The following is a 27,997-nucleotide window of genomic DNA, read 5'->3' as shown; positions in this document are numbered from 1 at the left end:
AATCTGTTTTTCTTTCTTCTTGTTTAAAACTTTGGTTCCCATGAGAGTAACATAATTACCAAATAACAATTCCATATTATAACAATAAGATTGTTGGATGCAGTGTAAAATTTTCTGTACATCTTTTTTGTTCTTAGCATACATCCCAGGAGGACTATTCAGTAAAAATTCTGTTTTGAAGTCATTTAAGATAATTATTGTCCATGTTTCCACTACCAATCAAAATAGAGTTAGATTTTTTCCTTCAGTTTGTTAGAGATCGCTTTATTATTGTATTTTATTTTTGTTCTTAAATATATTTAAAATATGCACATCATTCCAAAGTCAAAGCTATAAACAAGACTTATTCAGGAACATCTAACTTCTATCCCATTTGCCTCCCACTGGCCTCTTCCTGCTCCTTAAAGTCACTAGTTTTTAGTTTTTCAGTTTATTCTTCCATTATTTCTATACCTTTTCCAATACAAAAAAGATATATTATACATATCTGTACTTTGTCTTTTCCACTGAAAAATGTGTTTTGGAGATCACTCTACTATAATGCACAAAGGGCTTGCTCATTCTTTTTTAAAGCTGCATCATATTCCAAGGTTGGAAGGATATTTCAGTTGTTTCCAGTTCTTGCTATTAAGAATAATGCCACAATAAACAGTCTTACATACACATCATTTCATATGCAGTTTATCTTTGGAACAGATTCCTAGATATGTGATTTCCTGGTCACATTGAAATGCATATATAGTTTTGCTAAATACTACCCAATTCCCTTCTATATGGATTGTACCACTTATCATTCCCACTAACAAAATATGCCTGTTTCCCCAAAGCCTAATCAAATGAGCATCTTGTCACTCTGTGATTGTTTGAGTATGGCTTAGATTTGATCTCCCCAATAAAGAGCTTTCCAGATCTCTGTGACATATGGTCCATTACGCTGTTGCCAAGTCATATACAATATGCTCTGGATAGATTTCAAATTGTTCTTCAATAAAAATCTATTTTTTTTGTATCAAATTAATCTACCAGAACATAAATACTACAGGGCATTCTATCTGGGATTTTGCCCTAAAGAAGGAAGTTGCAGGTTTTTATCTCTTTGTCTTCTTCCTGTGATAAAATGAAACGATTCTATCATTAGGATTCAACTAAGGGCTCTCCAGAACTCCAGCCTGAATTCAAGTCTCCATTCAGCAACACATAGCTGGATTCCTCAGATGTCCTTCTGCCACTTCAAATTAATTAATTCTCTCATTCACCCAGTCCTGACACCTCAATTATCTCTCATTCTCTTCTCTAGATCTCCTTTACTTAAGCAATCACCAAGATTTCTTACAGATCTTTCCTTAAAAGAATTCCTACATACGAACTCATTTGTTAGCCCATTTCCACCCTAGTCCTGGTTCTAATTATTTAACATGAGGACTACTGGAATATTCGCTTACGCAGTTTCCCATTCTCCATCCTGTCTCTTCTCTCTGCTGTGCCTACTGTATATTACCCACAGTCGGTTTCACGTTGTATTTCATATTCACCTCACCCAAATAACTCTAAGACCCACATGTTGCCCATGATGATGGTTTTCAACCTGTGCTCCACAGATATACTTTACTGCTGTACCAACAAAGCAGCCTCATTTTTATTTGTTCTACACATAACATTTTCTGTGGAAGATTTCCTTGGGACATAAGTGTTCTGCAGCTAAAAGCAAAATCAGTATAAAGGCACTGGCCTATAGAATCAATTCTACAGAAAGTACTATCTGGTTTTGTTGTGGTGACTCAATCTTCTCTTGCTTTCTCTCTTTTTCCTTTTTATTTGCTTCTCTTTATTAATGAATTCATGTATTTAAGTAATATTTACTAAAAACCTAAGATCTACCAGGCACTATAAATCAATAAAAAAGACAAAGTACCAATGTTCATAAAATTTACAACTAGACAAGACACACTGGCAATGACAATAAAGTGTGCTAAATTCTTCCAAGAGAAAAAAATTCTACCTACGATAGGGAAAGTGAGCAGCCTCTCCAATCCTAAGGTTCATAAAGTATAAAATAATTAAGAGCCTCCAGTTGAGAGGGAGAAACAGCCACAGGGAAAACCTAAGTTTAATTAAAGCAAAAGTATGAAAGAAATATGAAAAAGATGGAAGATAAAAAGAAGTTTGTTAATCGTGGACAGAATACCACAGGGCACAGTGAAAAGGTTTGAGAGGGCAAGAAATGATATAAGGCTAAGTTGCAGACAGGAGGCACAGTTAGGATATCCTAAGTGACGTGAGAGCTTATATTTTGAGTAGTGAGCCAAGAAAGCACACATGTAAGGAATAAAAGGTGTAATAGGTTACAAGGTTATAAGTGAATTAGTTACAGAGGTAAGATAGATGAGGATGGACTGCACTCTAGCTTGTCAGGATTCACCTGTGGCACAGATGGCTTTTCTAATCTGCATAAGGAGATTATCTGGCAGATAAAGAACCTTCCTTCTGTCCCTCTGTATGTAGCCATTTGTGACTGGATTGATATTATGGATTCCAGTGAAAAAAGTTCCAGGCTTGAGGCTTGAGACATATAGCTCCAGACTCCTGAGATCTATGTGTCATTAAGCTCCCTAAGAGTAAATAATAGGACATTATCTTAGTATTCCATTCAGAGGCCTGCAAGGTGCTGTGTACAGACTATGTATTTAATAAATGTTTCTGGATGTAACAAAGAATGTCCTTCATGGTTAGAAAAGTACACAAATTATCCTTAATGACCAATAAATTTACCTGAAGCCAGACTGCTTGAATTAACTTTTAAATGAGACACTTAATACCTGTGACTCTGGGCAAATTAATTAATCTAAATGTACCTGGGTTTCCTTATCTATAGAAGAGCGATGATGAGAATAAGAACACCTGCTTCAAAGGATTTTTGTGACCACTGAATCAATTAAAGCATGTTAAGTGTTTAAAACAATGCCTGGTACACAGAGAGCACCTTCCTGAGCTATTATTTTCATAGAACATGAGATCAAATAGCTTTGTGAAGACTTGTACTACTATATAGCACAACAAACACATTAACTACTTCTTCAAACTTCAACCATCACTTACAGCAGGTCTGTAAAGTTATTGCTTACCTGGGTCAAAGTTATCACCAAATATTCTCTTGGCAGGAATCTTCAGGGCCATAGCAGGAAATTGTTTCTTTAACTAGAATTTAAAAAAATAACATTATATGAACTTAATTTTCTAAGTCTTCTAGTTATACACGTACCAAAACAAATTACAATCTGATTTTCAAGAAATTCCATCAATAAGACATACTTTTAAAGTATATAATGATCAAATATACAATATTAAATTATACCAATAAAATACCATTAGTCTGACTAATCATCCTATTTTGTCCCAAGAGAACATTTAGTATCTTTGTGACCCTGGATAAGTTACTTAACATTTCTGTGCTTCAGTTTTCTTGTCTGTAAAATGGAGATGATTTTAGCACTTACCTTACACATCTGTTGAGAGCCTTAAAGGAAATCATTTAGGTTAAGTGCTTAGACAAAAACCTGGAGTATAAGCTTTGAATACATGTTACTCACTGTTTATTGCCTCAAGAGAAGTTGTGACCTTTGTGTTCTTTCTATATGAACATGCTACTGACAATTGTTTTCTAAGAAACCTGATGAATTTTGCTTTCAATATCTTCTGCTCTAGCCTTCCCCTTATTCATATTTTAATACATTTGTTTATCAGATTTGCTTATCCCCAAAGAACTTGGCCCTGGAGACATTAAATGCGGGGCAGTAAAGTCATAAATGTGGATTAACACTCATTTTTAAGTTTGACGTCAAAAAAAACCACACACACACACATAAACTACATCCCTAACTACCAACTGTCAGGAAATACAAAGAATAGAAGAATGTATTAATCACTCTACACCATGAGTATGCTGTCAGCACAATCCAGACTGAAAAATTTGTAGACAATTGACCCTGCTTTTTCAATGAAAAATCATAAAGGAAAGAAAAGAGAGGCGGACAGGGAAACTCAGTCACCAAAAGACAGTTTATAGATTTATCAACCAGTCATATAAGCACTGACTGAATATTTGATATTAAGATGTTATTGTTAATTATATTCAGGTGTGATAATAGTACCCTATTTTTTAAAGATCTTTTCAGAGATGAATACAAAAATATTTACAGATGAAATGATACGAAGTCTTAAATTTGCTTCAAAATTACAGAGGACAGGCTAGGGACAGAGATAAAACCAGAATGGCCATGTATCTGTAACTGCTGTAGCTGGATGGTACGTTATATTATTTTCTGTGTTTGTAGTACTATTCTACTTCTGTATATGTTCAACAATTTCTACAACAAAAATTTTAAATGCAAACTACACTCATAAAAATACATTTATATGATCAAAATGTTTACAAATTGGGTATTTTACTTTTTGTTTTTTCTTTTATTCTAAAAGGAGCACAAGGAAAGAATTTGTGTTTTCAAACTTAGGGTAATCCAGGCCAGGTTTAACCTCACTTCCGTGGTTTCAAAGAACACAACTGGTACCATTCCCCTGTTCTTTGCTTTGCCTGTCACCACAGGAGGCAGAATTAGAGGAGTTACAGAAAAACAGAGAGACAGAGAAAATGGGGGAAATAAGAAAAAAAGAAAAAAGGAAGAGAAATGAAGCAAAAATGAGGGGGAAGGATAAAAACTCAACTATATATTAAGGAAAATTTTCTGCAAAAAGCTTAAGATGGGGTGTATGATGGAAAAAGAATGAAAGTGATCATGGCGGGGGGGTGGGGGGGGAAGGTGCCCCAAACACACTGTCCTACTTTACCTTTATACTGAAAGATACTCAAATATTAACACTCTACTTAATTAATCTCTGGCTACTTAAATCATGAAACCATCATGACATTAGGATGGCTTTTTACTCATGCAGATTTCCACACTGCTGAGCTGTTAGGTGACATCCCTGACATTCCTCCTTCTTATGAATAGTTCTACAGAAGCAAACACATTTAGAAGCTAATTCTGGCCCATATAATCTTTTAATCAAAATACAGAAAGAAATCTCAGATTTTCAGTTATTAGTAGTTCACTAAACAAAATTTGACCTTATTTCTCTAAGAAGTTTATATAAATCATCTCTGTGTGTATGTGTGTGTGTGTTATGTTACCATCATAATAGCTACGGTCAAATCTGTACAATCCTCAAAAAATGCTGATCATGTATATAATGGTATCCAAGAATTTCAACTAGAACTGGCAATTCAACCCTCACCCAGCCTCCAATATAAACTTTTTTTTTTTTTTAAATCACTCAACATTGCAGAAAAGATCTTCATGTAGAAACTCTTTTTGGCTATTATTTTGTCTCTAAAGTAAAAAACGCTGTCTCAATATCCTTTGATTAAGCACTTTAAAAATATATATACAAAGTTCAGTTACGTATGTATTAAAGAAAAATTAAAGAAAAAAAGCACAGTAAAAACACTAGTTATCTCTGAGTAGCAGTATGTTTTAGGTGATTAAAAAATTTTTTTTTAGAGGGAGAAAGAGACAGAACATGAGTGGGGGAGGAGCAGGGAGCGAGGGAGACACAGACTCCAAAGCAGGCTCCAGGCTCTAAGCTGTCAGCACAGAGGCTGATGCGGGCCTCAAACTCGTGAACCATACAATAGATCATGACCTGAGCAGAAGTCAGACCCTTAACTCACTGAGCCACCCAGGTACCCCTTAGGTGATTTTTAAACTTAAATATGTATTTTCCTCCATATTCCAGATTTTCTAGAATATATATTAATTTTACATTGGAAAAAATACCATTTAAAAATACTGAAGTATTATTTTAAAAGTTCAATTTTAACTAGCAAAGCATTTGAATATTATTTGGAAGAAATATAGTGAAATGCTAAATAGAGATGAATGAAAAGCCTAAATTTCATGACTTAACAGAACATGAGATGTTGTACAGCTATACAACGTTTGGTTCATTCTGGCCCATTTAGGAAGTAATTTATCTCTTAACTGAGACACACTTAACTTCCCCTGTAAGTATCTTACCAGGGGCACCTGGGTGGCTCAGTGGACTTTGGCTCAGGTCATGATCTCACGGTTTGTGAATTCAAGCCCCATATCGGGCTCTCTGTTGTCAGCATAGAGCCAGGTTCGAATTCTCTGTCCTCCTTTCTCTCTGCCCCTCCCCCACTAGTTCTCTCCCTCTCTCTCAAAATAAATAAATTTTTAAAAGTAATAACAAAGTATCTTACAAATGGTTAGTTACAGACTTATGTATCTATTTAACCCTATTTTTAAAATCAAGAGACAGGGTTAAGAAAATTGAAAAAAATTACCTTAAATATGAAAGAATTTTTTTCTGAAGGATGCCTGGTAATCTACCACTTATTAAATACAGAAGGAAACTCCTTTTTATTCTTAGGCCAGAAAAAAATTAAATTTGGGATTTGAAGAATTTCTTTTCTTTTTTTTTTTTTTAATTTTTTTTTCAACGTTTATTTATTTTTGGGACAGAGAGAGACAGAGCATGAGCGGGGGAGGGGCAGAGACAGAGGGAGACACAGAATCAGAAACAGGCTCCAGGCTCTGAGCCATCAGCCCAGAGCCTGATGCGGGGCTCGAACTCACGGACCGCAAGATCGTGACCTGGCTGAAGTCGGACGCTCAACCGACTGCGCCACCCAGGCGCCCCGTCTTTTTTTCTTAACTGAAGCAAAAACTGGAATCCAGAGCTGTCTTTATAATCTGGGGTTTATAATGACCAACTCAGGTGGTATTCTTTGGCCTCCAAGGTATGTATGACTAGAGGCAACACACTCTACAAACACTGGTCCCTGCATAGATCTGGCCTGATATGTTAAAATGACCATGGTGCTCTTGCTTCCTACTTTAGGGAGTATTTGTAATTACAAAAACACTGGATTAAAAATAGTATTTAATATTTGAATTTTGAATATACAGGTTTTAGTTATTTAAATAGCTAATGCTCCCACACTCCTCACCCCCCACCCTACTGTCAGAACTTATGAAAGTCCATATACATTTTAATTGTATTAGCTACTTAAAATCTGGAACCAAAGACTTATCCCTAAACCAAGAATGAAACTATGGAAGGAGGGTAAGCTTATGACAAACTTTCAGACCTAAATCTAATAGCTAGGCAATTTAACCAGAAATAACAAGATGATTAACAGTTATTAGAGAGGTAGTAAAAGAAATTCTTTTCTTTTTTCTTTTTTTTTTTTTTTAAGTTTATGTATTTTGAGAGAGCAAGAGAACAAGGGAGAGACAGAATCCCAAGCAGGTTCCTCATTGTCAGCACAGAGCCTAACGCAGGGGTCGATCTCAAGAACCATGAGATCATGACCTGAGCCAATCAAGAGTCAGACACTTAACCAACTAAGCTACCCACATGCCCAGAATTTATTTCTAATATTCTGACATTAAGATGTATTTTAAGCTGGATCTAGTTTCCCTATCTTCAACAGTTTATTTGGAATTTCTCAACAATCCTCTCTCCACCCTTCTTTGTAGGAATTCCAAGGTTTGGATGCTTTTGAAGAATCTCATACCCTTTTCTGCTTCTCTATCTGAATATTATTTAATCACTCAAATAAATCTCTCTTATTTGCAAGTTTTCTCAGATGTTCTATTTTTTATTTTAATTTTTTAAAGCTTTGTTTAAGTAATTTACACCCAAGGCGGGGCTCAAACTCACGACCCTGAGATCAAGAGTCACATGTTCTTCTGACTGAGCCAGTCAAGATGCCCCTCAGATGTTTTGTTTTAAATAAAAATCATTAAGACTGACATTTACTTACAGTATTGTAAAGTTTATCAAACTCTGCATATCTCCTGAAGACAAACCACTCACTCCTGCCCACTGAGACCAAAACTTTATAAACCTGTGGAAATAAAACATAGCATAACAAAACTTGACCGCAAAAAAAAAACCCATTAGCTATTTAACAGGCAAATAACTTGTTTTCATACTCATGAAACTGATATTAGACATTCATGTTTATACACAATTCTCCAAAATACACAAGTATACCAGCTGAAAGACTTACTTCATCTTCTTGATATTTTATTTTTTAAATGTTATGAAATATTTCCATAGTTTCAGACAATAACACAGTGAACACCTGTGAACTCATTTAGAACTTCTGAATTCTAACATTTTGCCATTCTTGTTTCAGATTTCCCCCCCAATTTTTCTAATATTATAGATTCAATTGATGCCACTTTCCTCTCTTCTTCCCTAGCAGTAACCATTATCCTGAAATTATAAAGTATTTTCAAAAGTGACGCCTGGCACATAGTAAAGACTCAATGATTAGTTCTGCTCCCTCCAGATCATCTTGTACACAGTATTTTTCAAACTAGAAATTTACCTTCGTATTTACTATCGTCTTACATATGTTTAATAATTTCACATACACATAATTTCATATAACCATAGTCAACAATGCTATGAAGTAAGCAGAACAAATATTATAACCCCTAGTATATATGTAAGGAAATGATGTCCCAAAAAAGTCAAATAACTTGCCCAAATTCATAGACTTATGTGACTAAAATTTAAATCTTCTAACCCTTCATGTACCAGAACCAGTATCAAATCATCAACAATTATAACACAGAATTGATTCTTTTTTTTTTTTTTTTTTTTTAGAAAGGCAGACTGCCACGTGCAGCGCCTCATTTGGATGTGTCTGGAGTCTTGGAAGCTTGACTACCCTACGTTCTCCTACAAATGGACCTTGAGAGCTTGTTTGGAGGTTCTAGCAGGGGAGCGCAGCTACTCGTATACCCTTGACCGAAGAACGGTCCTCCTCTATCGGGGAAGGTCGTCCTCTTCGACCGAGCGCGCAGCTTCGGGAGGGACGCACATGGAGCGGTGAGGGAGGAAGGGGACACCCGCCTAGCCAGCCAGATCAGCCGAATCAACCTGGCGATCAATGGGGTGACAGATGTCGCAGCCAGATCGCCCTCACATCCCAGAATTGATTCTTATAATGCATCCCACAGATACTCTCAGAGTATCATAGTAACATAGAGACAATGGTTTGGGACCCCAGAGATCTTGTGTCATTCAAAGGAGAAAAATAACAAGAATCCATGCATTTGAGGAAAGGCTCACTAATGCATGACTTGGGGTATGAATTACAGAAATAGGAGTTGCTTTTGGGTTTACAATAGTTGTCCACAGTCTATTAGGCAACTTAGAGTAAACCAGGTTTATTTTAGAAGATAGGCATACAAATATGTATAAACTATCCTTTCCCATAAAATATTGGAAGCTATATTCACAAGTTCATAGTTAGAGAAAATACTGTGAGAAAAGCACTTCTCTGATACTGCATGTGATTACAACATATGAACTCTATAGCACTGTGTGAGATACGGTCACCTTAACAAGCCACAGTGAGAGGCGTCCCAGAATGTAAAGCCACATTCCTCCATAGGAGAGGATAAGGCCTCACCTGAAAGGTGAAACAAAGTCACTGGTATCAGTCACCTGAGTAAGTGATGTATTACGTATAGGCTAAGAGAAAAAGAGGATCCAGGCCCCTACATGAGCCACATGTGATGATGGGTGGTAACATGGCTCTTCTGGTCTTAACCAAAAGGCATCAAGTTCTCTTAGAGGAAGCTGCTGGATGTAAGATTTGTTTGTTTGTGAAATGATAATTGTTCATAAGGAGAGAATGCGGAAGTAGAGAATAAAGAACCTGGTCAAGGTGCCAGTGAAGCTGCACCATGTTTCTAAGACTTAACTACAGATTCATCTCGTAGAGCATTTAGGATCAGATTGGACTGGAAGTAGGACTGCTACCAAAGGATCAGAAATTTATGTTTAGATGATTGCAAGCTTCTTGAATTACTTATGCTGGCTTCCTAGTGTGGTAAGGTGGCTTCCCATGGTTACCCAAGTATAACCAAGACTAGAACCCACACATAGCTTCTAGGCTGAAGTAGCTATACAGCATATAATTTTTTTAATTTTATTTTAGAAAAGGGTGAGTGAGTGCCTACACAAGGGAGTGATGTTATGGGGGGGGGGGGGGAAGAACCTCAACCAAAGTTCCACAGTCAGCATGAAGACCAACATGCGGCTCGACTCCAAGCCCCTGATCATGACCTGAGCCGAAATCAAGAGTCAGATCCTCAACTGGCTGAGTCACATAGGTGCTCTGGAAATACCTCTACCATGAAAAAGTAAATGGACCTGAGATAACTCACTGCCTATATTTGATATATATGAATTTCCATCAAACTTGACAGGAGGTTATGCCCTTGAAGGAGAGAATGCTCAAAAGTAAAAATAAGGAGAAGAAAAAACAAACTTTCACACATTCCACTATTTTACTAAAGGTATACTGACTTCTTGTTTACCATCAGCAAGATACTTCTAAAACTTGCTTATAAGACTGTGGAATGCACAATGCTTAAGATATTGCTGCAACAGAGACTGAGCAGAGGCAAATGGCCAAACACACACTGCAATCTCTACTCTGGGCTTTGGTGCAGGGTGTGGAGGTATGTTTATTAAAAAAGGAGAAGAGAGGACAGAAGCTATTTCCAGCTCCTCGTCTGGGACTTTGGGAGAGAAGTATCATTTGGGGGCCCCAGCCCCACCTAGTTAAGAAGGGAAACTGGATTTGTCAGACCAAAGGGTTTAGTTTAACTCCTCAGTGACAGGAATGTGACAGGAATTCTGAGTTGCAAGTCATTTGTCATAGGATGCACCTGGCAGGAGCCAGGTGACTGACCCCCGAGTCAGAGGCCAAGGTAGATCACTCGAATCAAAAGAGCAGTGAAAGGCATAGCAGAGCCTCAGTGGGCTCTACACCCATCAAGAGATAAGGAGAAGGTGAATTGGCAGTAAATCTCCACCACTCTGGCCAAGCCCACAAAGAATAGATCACAAATAAGTTGGCTGACTGCAGATGACAGCAATGGATGCCAAGAAAATGCCCAGACCTGGATCAGGTCAACCACAGCTGGCTGCTTGCCAGACCGGTCACTGTACATTTGGAACAGCAAAGATCTAGAGGGATGACAAGAATATAAGAGCCTTCAGCAGGCTACCATGAGATCAGTCACTGACTTAAATACTGTGAAAGGGGACACCTCTCCACTCATAAACCATGACGTCAAGTTGGAGAAGTGTGTGTTCATATGGGAGAGAGAGAGCAGAATGAAGACAGCCTGAGCATTTTAACTTAAAAGAACTGCTTAAATTTTAGCTCAAACTAAGTGTTAAACAGAACTGGGTTAAATGAATTTTTTCATACTACTCAGTGGGTGGGGCTTACAAGGAATCAGTTATAAGGATCAGTTATAAACAAGATAAATGGTATTATTTCAGGGGGAGGCGGGCAGATCTCTGGACATACACACTAACAGGGCTACTGGAACTAAATACTGTATGTGTCATTACACTAATTAGAAAAATGGCTATTCTCCAATAATAGTCACTGATACAATGATTCAGCAAACACTCACTGTTCTTATTCTTTATAGTTCCATAGTATGTATTACAGTGGTCAAAAGTAAAATTAGAAATGGACTTTGCTTTTAAAGTAAACAAAAGATAAAATACTGGATTAAAATTTTAAAAAATTGAGGTAGAAAATATAAATGTCAAGAAAGACACAATGGAAATTTCAAAACCATGTTTGTTTTGTTTTGTTTTGTTTTGTTTTGTTTTGTTTTGTTGAGACAGTAGTTCTTAACATAAGACTAGTGACTTCTGGAGTCCATTAACCTCCTGAATGCATGCAAAATTACGTGCATGTTTGTAGATCCTTGTGTCTGCACATTTTCTGGTGAGAGGATCTATCAGAGTTTCATAAGCTTTTCCAAGGGGATAGGTAAACAGGCAAAAATCTGAAAAGGTAACTGTATTCCCTTATAATACACAGGGAAGACTGGGGAGGATACATCATTTGAAAGATAAGTAAAATCTGGATATGTGGAAACATGGGGAGGACATTCCAGGTTAAGGAAGAACAAAAGCAGAAATGGAAATACTCTCTATGTTCAATTTTCCCCCATATGCTTTATATTATATACTTACAGTAAACCTCTTCTTTTTCTCTCTGTGTTCATCTGAGCTGGGAATGCTTACACTGGGGCAGCTTTCCTTGTAGTCCATGGTATAATCCCTTTGGGTTTATTGCCTCAAATGGACACCAAAAAATGAGTCCGAGAAATAGTCAGCAGAGGACAAACACTGTTAGCTAATCCAAAGCATAAAACCTCTTGAGGTAATATTCAAATTCCATCATGCAACCTTAGCCAGCAGAAAAAAACAAAGAAAAAAGATTAGCAAAATAATTTTAAAATACCATCATTCCTTATTCATAGCAACCATTTTATGCTTATTCTGACAAGAATTTATATTTGATTGTAAGTTTCAGTCCAGGTTAGAGATTTAGGATCTCAGGCCTATGAATAGCTAAACCAAAATCAAACATGTGCATCCCATCTACCTTCCTTACTGCTAAATTCTAAAAGCTTGTACACCACAGTTCATGGGACTGAGAGCAACTTTCACCTAAAAGGTCTGTACTTTGATTTAGAGCAGGGTTTTTAATTTTTTGTTTAATGTTTATTTTTGAGAGAGAGCACATGCGTGTGCAAGCAGGGGAGGGGCAGACAGGGAGACAAAGAATCCAAAGCAGGTTCAGGCTCATGACCTTAGCTGAAGTCAGACACTTAACCGACTGAGCCACCCAGGCAGACCTAGAGCAGTGTTTTTAAAAAGTGTGTTTTTATTTTAAGTTTAAGTAATTGCTACGTGCAATGTGGGGCTCAAACCCAAGACCCCAAGATCAAGAGGCACATGCTTTTCCAACTAAGCCAACCTATATACCTATAGTATATACCTATAGTATACATACCTATATATACCTATATAGGTACACCTATATACCTATTGCATACCTATATAGATATGTATATGGAAATATATATACCTATAATAGGTATATATATACACTTATATGTAGTAGATATACAGTAGGTATATATAGTACCTATAGTAGGTAGGTAAATAAATATATATATATATACACACACACAGTGTGTGTATATACACACACATATATAGTAGATATATAGTTAGTATGCAACTATTTATTATATATATTTATACAGTATAGATAACTGTTTACTCCTGTTTTACAAGTGAGAGACAATTTAGACATGAAGGCGTTATATAAATCGCCCATCCAGGATTTGAACCCAGGCTACGTGGCTCCAGAGTCTTGACTCTTAACCACTGTGTTGTGCTGCATCATAATAACTGGATAATTCTTACGCGCTGGACCTCTGGTCAGAGACATTACAGATCTTCATGTAGAATAAATACAATTATGTTAATATCATTCCACCCAAGGACAAAGGGCTCGAGATGTTAAACTGATGTAACTTTTGCTAAACGCAGCAGCCCATACTCTCCACTGACACCAAATAATTCTCTTTAAAGAGTTAGTTTGGCAGTTTCCCTGGTGATTAATTTTAGGAAGTCACTCTGACAGATCTAATAATTGTAAGTAAATTATATTCAACTAATGATTTCAAATATCTATCAATAGGCATTGAATATTCGGGTAGGGTGAATTTTAACTGATTATAAGGGTACTTCCTTTGAGGTGACTAAAAACCTGCTTGGCTAGATTTGATGCTGGAAATGCAGTCAAGAAGGATTTATATGTAGTTGAATTAGTAGTCAGAAAACAGAAATGTAACTGCCACCTCCTAAGCTCAGAGTGCCCCATAAAAGCAGCCAGCTTCTTCAGCGCCCCCATTAGACCAGGGCAGCCACCTGAGCAGTCTTGCCCTGTAGGCCCAGCACTCTACTGCTAAAGAATCAGAGCAGGTGGAACCTCAGCTCTTCTAAGGCAGATTAACCTGACAGACCCACATCAGCCCATTCTCCAGCTGCAGGAGAAGTGACAAAAAGGTGAAAATTACAGTGCTATGCTTTCCACACCTGTCCCTTGAGAATGTGGGACACAGGGAGTGTGGGTCCTCCTGGTATTGTATTATGTACAAGTTTGAATGTCTGTTTGTGCCTTACTGTCCATGGTCTACAGGAGAACTACAGGAGAACATCATGCCTCCGGTCTTCCCTTTGGAAGGGACCGTTAAGATATGACATTAAGTTGGGGCATCTGGGTGACTCAGTTGAGTGTCTGACTTCAGCTCAGGTCATGATCTCACAGTCTGTGAGTTTGAGCCCAGCATCGGGCTCTGTGCTGACAGCTCAGAGCCTGGAGCTTGCTTTGGATTCTGTGTCTCCCTCCCTCTCTGCCCCTGCCCCACTCACACTTGGTCTCTCTCTCTCAAAAATGAATAAACGTTTAAAAAAAAAAAAGATAAGACATTAAGTGGCATCAGGAATAGATAAGGGGGAAAGAGCTGGGAAGCAGGATAAGTTGTTTCATATGAGGTACAGGGGACATATAAATGTGCATGCATAGTAGACAATTAAGTAGGATGCCAATTCTCACTACCTATTCCTATCACCTCTTGTTGCATGCTAACAGGAGTTAGATCCCAAAAGAGTACAGAAAGAAGTTCAAAGCCTACTGCCTTTATACTGAAAAATTTGCAGATCTCAAAAATTTTTATTAGCAAGCGTCTGAGGAGCACATAATGGGAGTACATTCGAAGCATACCAGACCAAGGAGAACTAAATATATAAGATTACTGTGAACCTATACATGGCCATAACTGTATCCCATCAATGTTTCTCCAGACATTCCTTAAGAGGGACCCACAGCCATTCACAAGGGTGACTGCCCACTGGGGAAGGAGAAATGTGTAGTTCTTCCAAAGGTTACTAGACACTAGCTCTAAACTGACACTAAACCTTAAACACCCAAAACATGGCCCACCAGTCAGAGCACCTATCTCATTCCAGAAAAGAAATGTGTGATGAAGTCAACCCTTGTATTTCATGGTGGGTACAATGGGACCACAGGCCCATTTTGTGGTTATTTCCCTAGTCCTAAAATTTTTCTGCAAACGGATATACTTACTAACTGGCCAAGTTCCCATATTGGTTCCCATCCCACGTCATAAAAGATATTACGAAGAAAGGGCCATGAAGAAGCCCTTGGAACTCTTCCCTCTGTCCCCACTATGAAAGTAAACCCAAAGCTCTACCATATCCATGGGAGAAGTTCAGGAATCAGTACTACTATCAAAAAACTTGAAGGATACAGAGGCGTTGATTCCTATCATATCTCCATTTAACTTGCCTGTTTACCTGTACCAAAGCCAGAAAGATCTTGGAACATGACAACAGATTAGTATAAATTTAATCAGATGGTGAGGCCAATCATGACTGCACTTCTAAATGTAATACTTCTTGCTGGAGAAAATGAGAATAACCCCTGATATCCGGCAGATAAATATGGACTTGGCAAATGTTTTCTTTTCTATCATCATCAGTAAGGACAATATGATGCAATTCGCTATCAAGTGCCAGAAACAACAGTACACTTTCAAAGTTTTAACTGAGGGCTATTTCTGCACTGTCATAATATAGTCTGGAAGGACCCTGATCATCTCAATATCCCACAGATCACCACACTAGTCTATCACATTGATGGCATTGTTAACTGGATCTGGTGAACAACAAGCAGCAAACACTCAGGATGCCTTTGTAAGACACATGTAAAAGCCAGAGGATGAAGTTATAAACCCCATGAAAGTTCAAAGATCACACTGACGGTTTCTATGGTTCCAGAAGTCTGAGGCAGGATATCCCATGTAAAGTGAGACATTGCTACACTTGGCACTATATCCACTAAGAAACAGATAAAACAACTGGTGAGTTTCCTATTTGGAAATGCTGCTCTGACCTTTAATACTGGGTAACCCATGAGACTGCCAGTTTTTACTGGGGCTTGATCCCAAAGAAGGCTCTTCAGCAAGAAAAGCTGCCCTAACTCTTGGGGCTATGCCTTAGCACACCCACTAGTACTACAAAATGACACGGCAGACAGGGATGGGGTAAGGAGCCTCTAACAAGAATCCAGAGAAGTGTAAGAGCTATAGACTCTTTAAGGTACTGTCAGTAACTTTTGTCCATTTGGTTCCTGGCTTGCTACTAGGCTCAGGTAAAGACTGTATACCTGCCCATGGGAAACCAAGAGACTATATAACAAGAACAGCCCATCATGAACAGTATTCTCCAACCCTTGTTGGCTCTCTCAACACATGCTCATGGGGTTCATCCTACAACCAGTTAGCAGAGGAGGGAAAAGACATACCCACTTATGAATGGACATGCATGGTGTGCTAGCCCTGACCAGAAATGAGATAATGTAGCCCATGGTCCAAAAAGACCATATGGTCTTTTATGGTCCCCAAAAGGGAAATATTCCCATTGGGCAGAATTCTCAGCAGTATATGTGATGTCAGGGGAAATGTATGCCAAAGGTACACATTTATGCTGACTTGTGGCCAGTAGCTAATGGATGGCTTGCTGGTTAAAGAGTTATAAAGAGTAAGATTCAAAATTTTTTTAAAGGGGAGAGTATAGGGGTGCCTGGGTGGCTCAGTCGGTTAGGCGTCTGACTTCAGCTCAGGTCACGATCTTGCAGTCTGTGGTTTGAGCCCCGCATCACACTCTGTGCTGACAGTTCGGAGCCTGGAGCCTGCTTCAGATTCTGTGTCTCCCTCTCTCTCTGCCCCACTGCTGCTCTTGTTCTGTCTCTCTCAAAAATAAATAAACATTTTAAAAAAAATTTTTAAAGGGGAGAGTATATTCCCAAACGTTCGTTTCATCTTTTTTTTAATAAAATTTTTCAAAATATTTATTTTGAGAGAGAGAAAGAGAAGCAGAGAAAAAAGGAGAGAGAGAATCCCAAGCAGGCTCCATGCTGAAGCACAGAAACGGACATGGGGCTCAATCTCATGAACCATGAGATCATGACCTGAGCCGAAACCAAGAGCTGGAAGCTTAACTGACTAAACCACCCAGGTGTCCCTTTAATAAAAATTTTTAAAGTTTGAAAAGGGGGAGAGGTTTGTGGATGTCTGAATGAACCTTTCAATATAGCACAGAATATGAAAATATTTGTGTCCTACATAAAAGCCCACTATAGACTCTCAATAATCAGATGGTAATATGACAAGTCCTATGGATATCAATCAGCCTCTTTCTCAATCACCCATTGCTTGCTCAATGGACCCATGACAAAGTAGACAAGGTAGGATTTCTTTATTCTAATACCTTTGACCTTTGACAATTTATGGGTTACTTGGAAGGAGTGGAAGTTGACTGTGAAAGTTAGACTTTAACCAGCTAAGACAACTGAGTAGCAGAAAGTTGTTAAAGGTATTTACCCAACTCAGATCTAAGACTTCTAGGAATTCATGAGCATCCTGAGACAATCAATCTATTAGACCTCAAAGAAAAGTTGGACTTCTTTTCCACTGTGACCTGACCTGAACTCCATGGGATCAGAAATTCTGAAGAAGTGCAGATATCTGAGAAAATGAAATCACTCTTTCAGAAGCAATTCACATATTTTGGTGCTGTGAATCATGGCTTAAGCTTCTTTGCTTGCTTTTGATGCTTAAATGCAGAAGGTTCCTGAATGATGTCCTATCAGTGTCACTCAGTTTCTGGAGTACTCAGGTTCAGTCTTTGGGCACTGTCTTTGCATGGCTCCATGACAATATACTTCATTTTGTTGACCTTGAGATCCACCATCATCAATATAAACCTAGTATCAGAACTGCAATGGTACCTGACTGAATGCACCCTCAGTTCCCAAAAATACTATATAGGCTGATAGTGGTATACCCCCTGATTTCATCAACAAGGATTGACTAACCCTAGACTAAAAACTATGTTTTTATGTGATGAAATTTGGCCAAATTACCTTCTTGAGTCACTTTATAATTCATAACAACTTGACATTTGAATACAAAAATAATCATAAAAATAGAAATGTATAGAAAAGCACAAAGAAAAATATACATCATCTTAGTACACAACAGACATGTACAACCAATTATTATTTTGCATATATTCCTTTTTTTCCTATGTGCCTATAAACATAGATGGGTGTGAGAAGTCTGTACATATCTGTATTACTGTGTACATGTGTGCTTGTGTGTGTTAAGATCATGGAACATACTGCTCTACAAACTTTTTAAACTTTATATTTAAAAAATTTTTTTCTTAATTTTTATTTTTAATAGAGAGAACACAATGGGTGGGGGAGAAGAGAGAGAGGGAGACACAAAATCTGAAGCAGGCTCCAGGCTCTGAGCTGTCAGCACAGAGCCTGATGTGGGGCTCAAACCCACAGACCATGAGATCATGACCTAAACTGAAGTCGTTTGCCCAACCAACTGAGCCACCCAGGTGCCCCTAAACTTTATATTTTAATACCAATAATAGTGATGATTATTACTATATGCCAAGGACTGGGCTAACATAATCTTCACAGTAACTGTGGAAGATACTATGGTCACTCTCATAAGTGAACAAACAGACATATAATGAAGTTAAGTAATTGCTTGAAGTCATGAAGCAGGAAGTTGGTGGAATCAGAATTTGAAGTAATGCCTCACTCCAGAATCTGTGATTTAACACGACACTATACCACATTCCCTCCCAAGACATTAAATTTTCTTCTATTATATATTTTATTAACACTATTTTTCAGACCAGTTTAAGGCTCATAGCAAAATTGAGGGGAAGTTACAGACATTTCCCATGTACCTCCTGCCCCCATACAGATAAAAGGGCATAGAGGGGCTCAACAATATGGCCTTCCTTGCACTGATAATGATCTAGCTTCTGTCAGTGCTGAGTGCCCAACCTCAACAGCTAAAACCAACACTGATCCCCACTATGGCACAATCCCACAGGGGGAACAGACAGCCACATGGGACAACATCTGTCCTCACAGAAGCCAGACTTGCCTTCCTGGCCTGAAATGTTTCTGACCAGATGCACCATCCTTGGTTACAGCAGGCCTTATTCACTGTCATAAAATCCTATACAACATCACGTCAGACCAAGGCACACATTTAGAGCCAGGAAGTATAACAATAGGCTCAGAGCCATAGAATGTGCTCTTTTTACCATGTATCTCTTCACTTAGAAGCAGCTGCTTGAAAGAGCAGTGGAATGGCTACAGAAGGCTCAGCTTTAGCACCTGTGAGCAAACACCCTGTGACACTGGGGCTGGATATGGTATATGTGCCATACCCAGAGCCAACATATGGTTCTATCTCTCACACAGCCAAAATATGTGGGTCAGGAACTAAGAATGGCTCCGCTCAGCGTTATCTCTAAGGAATTTTTGCTTTCCATTGCAACCTTGGGTTTGGGAAGAACGCTTTCACCAAGGAATAGTCTAGCCCTATTAAATTGAAAGCTAAGCCTACCCACTAGCCATTCGTGGTTTATTAAGCCACCCAACCTAATAAGAGAGTGGTTACTCTCCAAGTAAAGTGACTGATCTGAATTTCCAGGAGGAAACTTGGATGCCATTATAGTGTGGGGAGGAGAATGACATCTGAATTGAGGAGATTCAGTGGGCCATGTCCAACAGTACTAGTCAATGGGAAACTGTTGGCAACTCAATAAAGATGACACTACTACAGGGGCGCCTGGGTGGCTCACTCAGTTGAGCATCCGACTTTGGCTCAGGTTATGATCCATGGTTCGTGGGTTTGAGCCCCGCACTGGGCTCTGTGGCTGAGAGCTCAGAGCCTGGAGCCTGATTCAAGTTCTGTGTCTCCCTCTCTCTGCCCCTCACCCACTCATGCACTCTAGCACTCTCTCAAAAGTGAATAAACATTAAAAAAAAATTTTTTTTTAAATGACACTACTATAGACTTGGATCCTGTGGGAATGAAGGTTTGGGGTGCCCTACCAGTAAACAACTATGACCAGCTAACATGTTGCAAGAGGGTAGGGGATATACTAGCTACCAACTTGAGCCAAAAAACTAGCTACAGATGCAGAGACTATAGTACTTTTGTTTTATTTTAGTTTTCTTCTCTGCTCCCTTCTATGAACACTAGCAGTGGTTTAGGTGGGAGTATGAATGAACTGGATGCAGTGAGTGACAGGACTTTGTGTTTCCCCTGAGTCAGGAATAAGAGTTTTATGCCCAAAGTATAAGAGGGACTACTAAGGGACAGAAAGGGAGGACTCTGCTGGTTATTCTTGATTTGTCTTTTCAGACCCATCTCCACCGCACTCCATGCTCCAGGACAAAGACCTCTATAGCCTGTACCTTATAGGCTCCCTTTGCTTCTAGCGGTGGTTGACTTCATCCAGAGAGGCACTGGCAAGGTATGGAGTAGGCAAAGGGGGATAATGACATGTATTTGCTCATCTTGCTCCCTCCTGAGCAGACTGCAGTTTGATAGCTACTGTGTTCTTCTCTCTAAGGCCAAAAACTCCTGAGAGATGATCTTCTCTCCTGTGACTACAACTCTTATGTGGATGAAATGCTGTAATTCTCTATCTCAAGTCCTTGGACAAGATTAAATTATCTGAGCCCTAGTTTCCCAATCTAGAAAATGAGGTTAGCAACAGCTACTCCATACGGTTGTTTTAAGAATTCGAGATAAGTGTAAAAGACCTAGCTCTGTGTAGTAGTCAATAAATTGGATCTAATACACAGCAATTTGTTTAAAATAAGTTTTTATTCCTTTGTTCAACAGACACTTATTAAGCACTCATTATGCATTAAGTAATAAAAAGACAAAGAGAAAATCCTACCTGCAAAGAACTTACCTCATGGGAAAGAATGATAAGCAATATAAAAATTTCAATAGTTGGCTAAGGGTGATAAAGTGATGTTACATGTATGCCTGGTACACCATGCAAGCACAGACAAGGGACACAGATGAAGACTGCCATATATTCTCAGCCTAACTAAAAATAAAGCCAGGCAGGTATGGGAGTAGAAGTTTGAAAGAAATCACCCTTGTCTGCCTCAATTTTCTCTGGAAAAAGGGAGCTAAAATCATATACTGGGAAATGAAAATGCTGCTGTGAAGAAAAAAATGAGATTAAATCACTTCCCTGCCCCTCCCTCCACATATAACAACAAGAAGAAAGAAATCACTAGCCCAAGCTACTATCGAGTTAATGGGCTAGGATTCAAGTCCAAATTTGACTACCTCCAAAACCTGTATATACTTGTTTGCTATACCACACTGCCTCACCTTAAGTAAGGTGTTCCTTCCCTTCAAGCTAAATCAATCTAGTAACCTCACAATATTTAATATTCAGTGGCTAAGCTTATTACAAGTCAGCTCACAAAAGCTTTACTGACAGGAAAATCAAGGAGAAACCAAAGCATAAAGGGAGGAGGTAACCTGCCCCAGGTGGTGGAGCCAGGATTTGAACTTCAGGACTTTTACCAATTATACCACACTACCTCTATCTAACACATATATGCTCTAAAGAGTCCTCTGGAGATCAATGAAGAAGGTTCATAAACTTATTCTTAAGAGGTCAGGAATGAAACTATGAAAAGGCAACCCTGCTATTACTTTACATTAAATCTATGTCTATTCTGTGAAACTGAAGCAATTAAAATTCTGCAAAATCATCTTATGGCCAGGCAGGCAAATAAAGTAAAATGAGAAGATGACTGATATAAGAATCCCCACAACTAAAAAGAACAGAACAAAAAGCTATGCTGTTCATGTGGGAATAAAACTTGGAATTTGGGGGGAGGTTCATAGATAATGTATGTTAAGCTTTTCAAAAGAAGAATAGGAAAAGAATCTGCCTTCACTCTGCTGCAGAGTCACAATAAAGTCTTGTAGATTGGTTCCCAAGGGCAGCTGGCTGGCCTAAGGCTAGATCATGCGGTTCTAATGAGCCTAAGTTCAGATACTAACCCAGAATGGAAGAACTAATCTTAATCTTCATCCAGTGATGACAAGCCCAACATGACAAACTCAGACAAGTCCAACATGACAAAAAGAAGTGGTCAGATGAGAAAAGAACTTTTGGGGACCAGTCAGACTTTAAGAGGGACAGTGTTTTGCAAAAGTAATCTAACAGCTAGTAAATTATTATACTTATATAGTGGTTCTCCTCAGGGGGAGACCGGGCAATGTCTGGGGATATCCTCGGTTGTCACAACTTGGGGGGTTGCTAGTGGCTACACGTCAAGGATGATGCTAAACATCCTACAATGCACAGGACAAAAGTTATCTAGCCCAAGATATCAATAATGTGGAGGTGAAGACACTAGTATATACTGAATACTAATGCCAGGCACTATTTTAAGTGCTCACATCTAACCCATCACGTTCTCCTCAAAGAAGCCCATGAGGCAAGTATCTTCATCTCCATTTTACAGATGAAGGAACCTAGGCTCTGAGGTCCACATCCTCACACAACTCTGGATGGCAGCACTGTAAGGTGAACATAGCTCTGACCTCAGAGCCTGGTGTGCACACACTCTCAATTTCTTATAGTACTATTGCAGGCATTCCCTTCTTCTAAATTACCTTTGGAGATACGGGTTGAAGAGAGGAAAATACCAAGTGTCCCTCAGCTCTCAGGTTACAGAAAGAAAGCCTTGGCATAGGAAAAACAGTTTTCTGATTCTGCCACCAGGAGGGGTCAGGTTTGTGGAGCACTGTGTCAGGAGTGGCCCATCTTCTTAAAACACCAGAACGTCAATAACTACCAGTGTGGTACCGAGCAGGTTCTGAGTATTGGCCCCATCACAAAGACAATCGTGGGCTAAATTATGAAGTAAGGATGACACAAGAAAGGATGCTATCACAAGATATGGTTTTTTGAAGAGAAAGGGAAGGTTGTTTCTTTTTTTAAGCATGAATAGATTTCATTTGGGGGGGGGGGGCTGTAAAAAGTAGAAATATGGATGAAACACCATGATAGAAAACTGTCCAAATTCATTGAACATCATAAGATTTTGTTGACAAATACTACTTAAAATAGGCTTTTTTTAAAAAAAAATAAGCCTTTTACTTCAATTCCAGTATAGTTAACATTAGTTAAGCTTTTTTTAAAGCATTTTTTCCTTCATCATCATGCCCATCTTTTTGTCCATTTTATGCAATTACTGTCCTGGATCTTGTCCAACTTTGTTTCAGACAGCCAAAAAAATGTTTTAGAGAAAATCCAAAGATTCTTCTGCTTTTACCTCTAAATTTAAGCAGTGAAGTTCTGTTTTTTAAGTGTTTATTCTTGAGAGCAAGTGCGTGCACAAGTGTGCACGTGTGTGCAAGCAGGGGAGAGACAGATGATCCAAAGCAGGCTCTGTGCTGACAGCAGAAAGTCAGATGCGGGGCTCAAACTCACCAACCACGAGATCATGACCTGAGCCAAAGTCGGATGCTTAACTGACTGAGCTACCCAGGTACCCCTAAGCAGAAAAGTTCTTAACCCTGTTTCTTTCACACATCACGGATACTGTTTGGTACTGACTAGTAGACCCTACCCAAGTTATGAGATAGATATATTTATAAGTATCAGTAACCACTCTTAACTAATACGGTAGAGAGGAGTTCAGTGATTCACACCAAGTCATAAAGGGAAATTAAGAACAATCCCGTTTCAAATGGCAGGAATCAGACCTGGAAGAGCTACAAATTTCCTCCAGCAGGGGGACAAGGACTGGGTGGTCGGTGTTTGGAAACAAGGTTTCCAAAGGAGGGAACTGACAAAGGAAGAGACAAAACAAAATCCATATACATAGGGATTGGTTTGGAAAATGGGGACTGACCCAGAGAATATGAAAAGGAATCGCATGGGGGTGGGGGCAAGAATTATTCCTGAGAAGACAGGCCAAGAAAGTTGGGTTTCATTTTAAACCACATTAAAAGGACCTTAGGAAATTCTTACTGCTAATTAGTTACTTTAGTGAAAGCCTACTGTAATAGTACATAATCTGTATCTGTTTATTTCTGCCTCTCAGAATACTAGCTCCAAACACATCCAAAAGAAACAAAGCACATCTTTGTCACATCTATAAATTAAATTCACTGCAGAACAGATTAAAAATCTAATAGGATGTGCCAATGGAAGATGCATAGTAACATTCTCCCTACACATATCAACATGATGAATCAGTTACAACTTTTCCTGTTTTCCTTCCTAATATATCCTTCCTCTAATTCCCACTCCACCCCCATTTGATTTTTCCCTCACTTTATAATCACAAAGCAGTCCTAGTTTTTCCAAAGTTTATCACATTTCTTATTTGAGGTACCTTCTATTTATTGTTTCTTGATAGATAAAAGTGATTTTAAAAAGTGATAAAAGAATTAGAAATAAAATATGTGTAGAGTATTCAATGTTGGGACACAATACAGAAAAATAATCTGTGACCAACACCTTGACAGGAGTATCCAAAAACCTTGACAAAAGTTACAGGAGTCTGTTGGTTCTCTGAAACTAGCTCATTTAATACAGATAGTTTAAAAAAGGACTGAATGAGGTAAAAGTAACAGCTGACAGTCCTGTTCTCCAGTACTAGACTCAAAGCTGCCAGGATAAGGAAGAAGGTCCTAAATTTGCTCCAACTGATAACATGTCCCTCCACTGGTTCCAGAACTGACAGGGTAGGGATGTTGAGCGCAACTGCAATGCTCTGCTCTTTCTCAGGCTCCTCAAGTCACTGTCTTGGGCTCCCCATTGCCAGAACACCTGCCCTCTTCCTGGATTCCCAAGCTTTTCCATTGGAAGGCACATTCCCAATGTATCTTCCAAGAAGATGGGAATACAGAACACTTCCAAGGATGATTCCTGGACAACTGTGATCACTGGCAGAGTGATGGGTGGATGGATGATTATATAAGGCACGAGAAAACAAACGTGGAATTTTATACAGAACTAGCAGTGGTAAAATACTGCAGGCCCTAGGAAGCCTTGTTTTGGCTGGGGAAATTGGGAGAACTGAGGAGGAACCAAAAACAAAACAACTACCACCCCCTCCCCAAAAAGACAACAATCAATATCGCATTTCATAGTATCTTTAGAGAACCTCCAACCTGACATATCCACTTCTTCTCTAACCCCCTGCAATCCATTATTCATTCCTGCAGTAGGCAGGGTCATTTTCTTAATCCCTATAAACCTGATAATTTCATCCCATTGCTTAAACCCTTTCCATTGCTTCCCTCGGCTCTTAGAATCCAAACTCTGAATTATTGCTGTCAGCCTATAAGCACCTGAATGGTCTAACCTTTTCCTACCTCTTCAGCAGCATCCCACCAGTGCCTCCTAACCCACCACTTACTAGGCTCCCGTAGGAACAGCCCACTTCCTAGTTCTCACACACAGAGCACTCTCCCACCTCATCTCTTGTACCTGTGTCCCCTCTTCCCAATGAGGTCTTTGTTCCAATGCCACTTCCTGCAACAAGCCTTCAAGACCACCCTAACTACAGTGCTCCTTTCCCAAAGCAATCTTGTCATCATCCTGGTTCTTGCCATTTTAGCATTTATAATCATCTAAGACTGCATGTTATTTATTGAGAACCTCTATGACCAGAGTGTAGATATTGTGACTTATGTACTGCTACACACTTATTGATACACATTTAATTTATTCTTTCAACAAACAGGTGGAGGGAGTTTGTAAAAATTCCAATATGCTAAAGTGTGCGAGATCTTCAAAGTAGCCAACAGATCATCATTCCTAAATCAGTCTCCTGAATCATCAATTTCTCCCTCTTTACTAGATCAATTCCATTTTTTTAAAAAAAAATGTTTAGGTGTATTTTGAGAGAGAGCAAGCAGACAGAGAGGGAGAGAGAGAGAATCCCAAGCAGGTTCCACACCATCAGCACTGAGCCCAATGCGGGGCCTGAACCCACAAACTGAGATCATGACCTGAGGTGAAATCAAGAACTGGATGCTTAACCAACTGAGCTACCCAGGCATCCTTAGATCAATTCCATTATTAAATATACTAATATGCTACAGTATCTTAACAAAATCCTCCTGAAAAGCATAGATTTATTTATTTAACAGACACAAAGTGTTAACCATGTGCTAGAGATATGTAATTAGGCTCTGCCACAACTTTTACTATTTGTATGAAAGGTCCTATCTGATAAGCACCCTTAACCAGGCTTTTTAAAAATAAGGAAAACTCAGGATAAACACAGATGCTTATACAGTGTGATAAAGGAAACCTTACTCCAAAGCAAATATTTGGTTTCAAGATTCTTTTTCTGACAGTAAAACTTTACTGGTTAGCACATAAGAAATTTCCCAAAGGACAAAACTTAGAATCAAAATTAAAAAATATTTAAATCACAGTACCACTTAAACAATAAATTGTCGCACATTACCTTTAAATCCTGACCTTATATTAGCTATTTATTAGTAAAAACATAAGCAACATTTTACCTTAAAGTTCTAACATTTAAAAAATTGTGACTTATACATATATTTTCCCTACCAACTCTTTTCCTACCAACAGAAACCACAGCTTCATCCTAGGAGTGGTAAAATAAATTTAGTTGACACCTAAAAGTACTCAAAATCAACAAAAAAAGTAAGTTAGGCTAATGCATGCCCTACAATGGGTAAACTCCAGTTGAGGTTTGAGAGGCAATAAGAGAAAAAATTAAATTTCAGAAATGTCTGTAGACTTTAGAGACACAAGTTTTAATTTAGGAGAAAAAGTCACAAGTAAAATAAAAGCATTCACACAACTGGAGTATGTGCAAGGATATGTCTGTAATAAAATGAAACAAAATATACTAAACCACATGCTGATATCAAATAAAACCAATAGCTTCTAACAGTAGATAAATTCAAGTTATATATCACCTTTCTCTGAAGAACAAAAAGCTTCTGGCATGTGTCATCTCCATATACCAGGAAAATAAGAAAAAAGTATGAACATTTTATTAAACAATGAAAGGAAAGAAGGTAACTACTTTCAGACCAGAAAGAGGAAGAGAAAATGTTCAGTCTTATCCAGCACAGAAAACAAAGCAGGGAGACAGTATTATTTGTGCACAGAGATGCAAAAACAAAATAAAGCTTAGAAGTAATTCCCCACAAGAAAAATCCAAAGCTGATGTTGCTCCATAAAGTGTGTCTTGTCCTAATGGTTTCCTGAGTGAGTTTGTGTATCTTTTTAAACTTCTGCCTGTCCAGCTATGTGGGTGTTGGACATGCTGTTCTCCCTACAGCTCTTCCCTTATGAATCCAGATATTATCTTCATTTGGATCTTTTTATGTAGTACTAAATTTCACCCTGCCTTCTTTCTTAATTACTCATACTGTAGAAGTGACTGAAGCTCAATATTTAATGATTTAAAGACCTATAAAATAGAACTTTAAGTTCATCTTTATTTAAAGAAACAAAGAAGTGAGTGTCTTATTTTTTCTTAAAAAAAGGAACTAGAATTTGTGTGTGTATGATTCTTGTCCTCCAGGAGCTTGTATGTAGCAAAAAAGAAAAAGATAAATGACCAAAGAATTACAATTCAAAGTAGACTGTGATAAATTCTCTCAAAGTATGAAAAGATTCTAGGGGCACTTGGGTGGCTCAGTCAGTTAAGCATCAATTCTTGATTTCGGCTCAGGTCATTATCTCCTGCTTCATGAGACAGACCAGCATCAGGCTCTGTGCTCACGGCACAGGGCCTGCTTAGGATTCTCTTTCTCTCTCTCTCTCTCTCTCTCTCTCTCTCTCTGCCCCTCCCCACTTGCGCGCACGCGTGCATGCACACTCTCTAAAATAAAATAAACTTTAAAAAAAATGTATAAAAGCTTCTAGAATTCAGAGGAAGAATAAAACCACTTCCAACTGAACTTATCTAGGTTTCTGGGGTGGTGGTGAAGGAAGAACCTGAAGGCTGGGCACTCAAAGCAGAAAGGGCAGCCAAAGTCCTCAGAACAAATAGGGAATAGCCATTCGTCCCATTTGTCTGAATTCCTGCCTCCTTGCAGGGAAA

At 38.6% G+C, this 27,997-nt stretch overlaps 1 protein-coding gene across 4 annotated transcripts in view; it reads right to left on the bottom strand.

The window, feature by feature from the left end:
- Nucleotides 1-27,997, bottom strand: part of LOC122496028 (serine/threonine-protein kinase Sgk3) — a 142,572-nt gene that overhangs the window by 53,046 nt on the left and 61,529 nt on the right. For all 4 annotated transcript variants that reach the window (XM_043602215.1, XM_043602214.1, XM_043602216.1 and 1 more), the window contains exons 2-4: nt 12,112-12,327; nt 7,847-7,930; nt 3,123-3,195 (exon numbers count right to left, since the gene is read on the bottom strand). In XM_043602215.1, the coding sequence (XP_043458150.1) occupies nt 3,123-3,195; nt 7,847-7,930; nt 12,112-12,189 (235 nt within the window). In that variant the 5' untranslated portion in view covers nt 12,190-12,327. The remainder of the gene's footprint in view (nt 1-3,122; nt 3,196-7,846; nt 7,931-12,111; nt 12,328-27,997) is intronic.

The sequence above is a fragment of the Prionailurus bengalensis genome, chromosome F2, assembly GCF_016509475.1.
Source record: "Prionailurus bengalensis isolate Pbe53 chromosome F2, Fcat_Pben_1.1_paternal_pri, whole genome shotgun sequence".
Taxonomy (NCBI): domain Eukaryota; kingdom Metazoa; phylum Chordata; class Mammalia; order Carnivora; family Felidae; genus Prionailurus; species Prionailurus bengalensis.
Note: the sequence above shows the minus strand (reverse complement) of the source record. Positions and strands in the feature narration are given on the sequence as shown.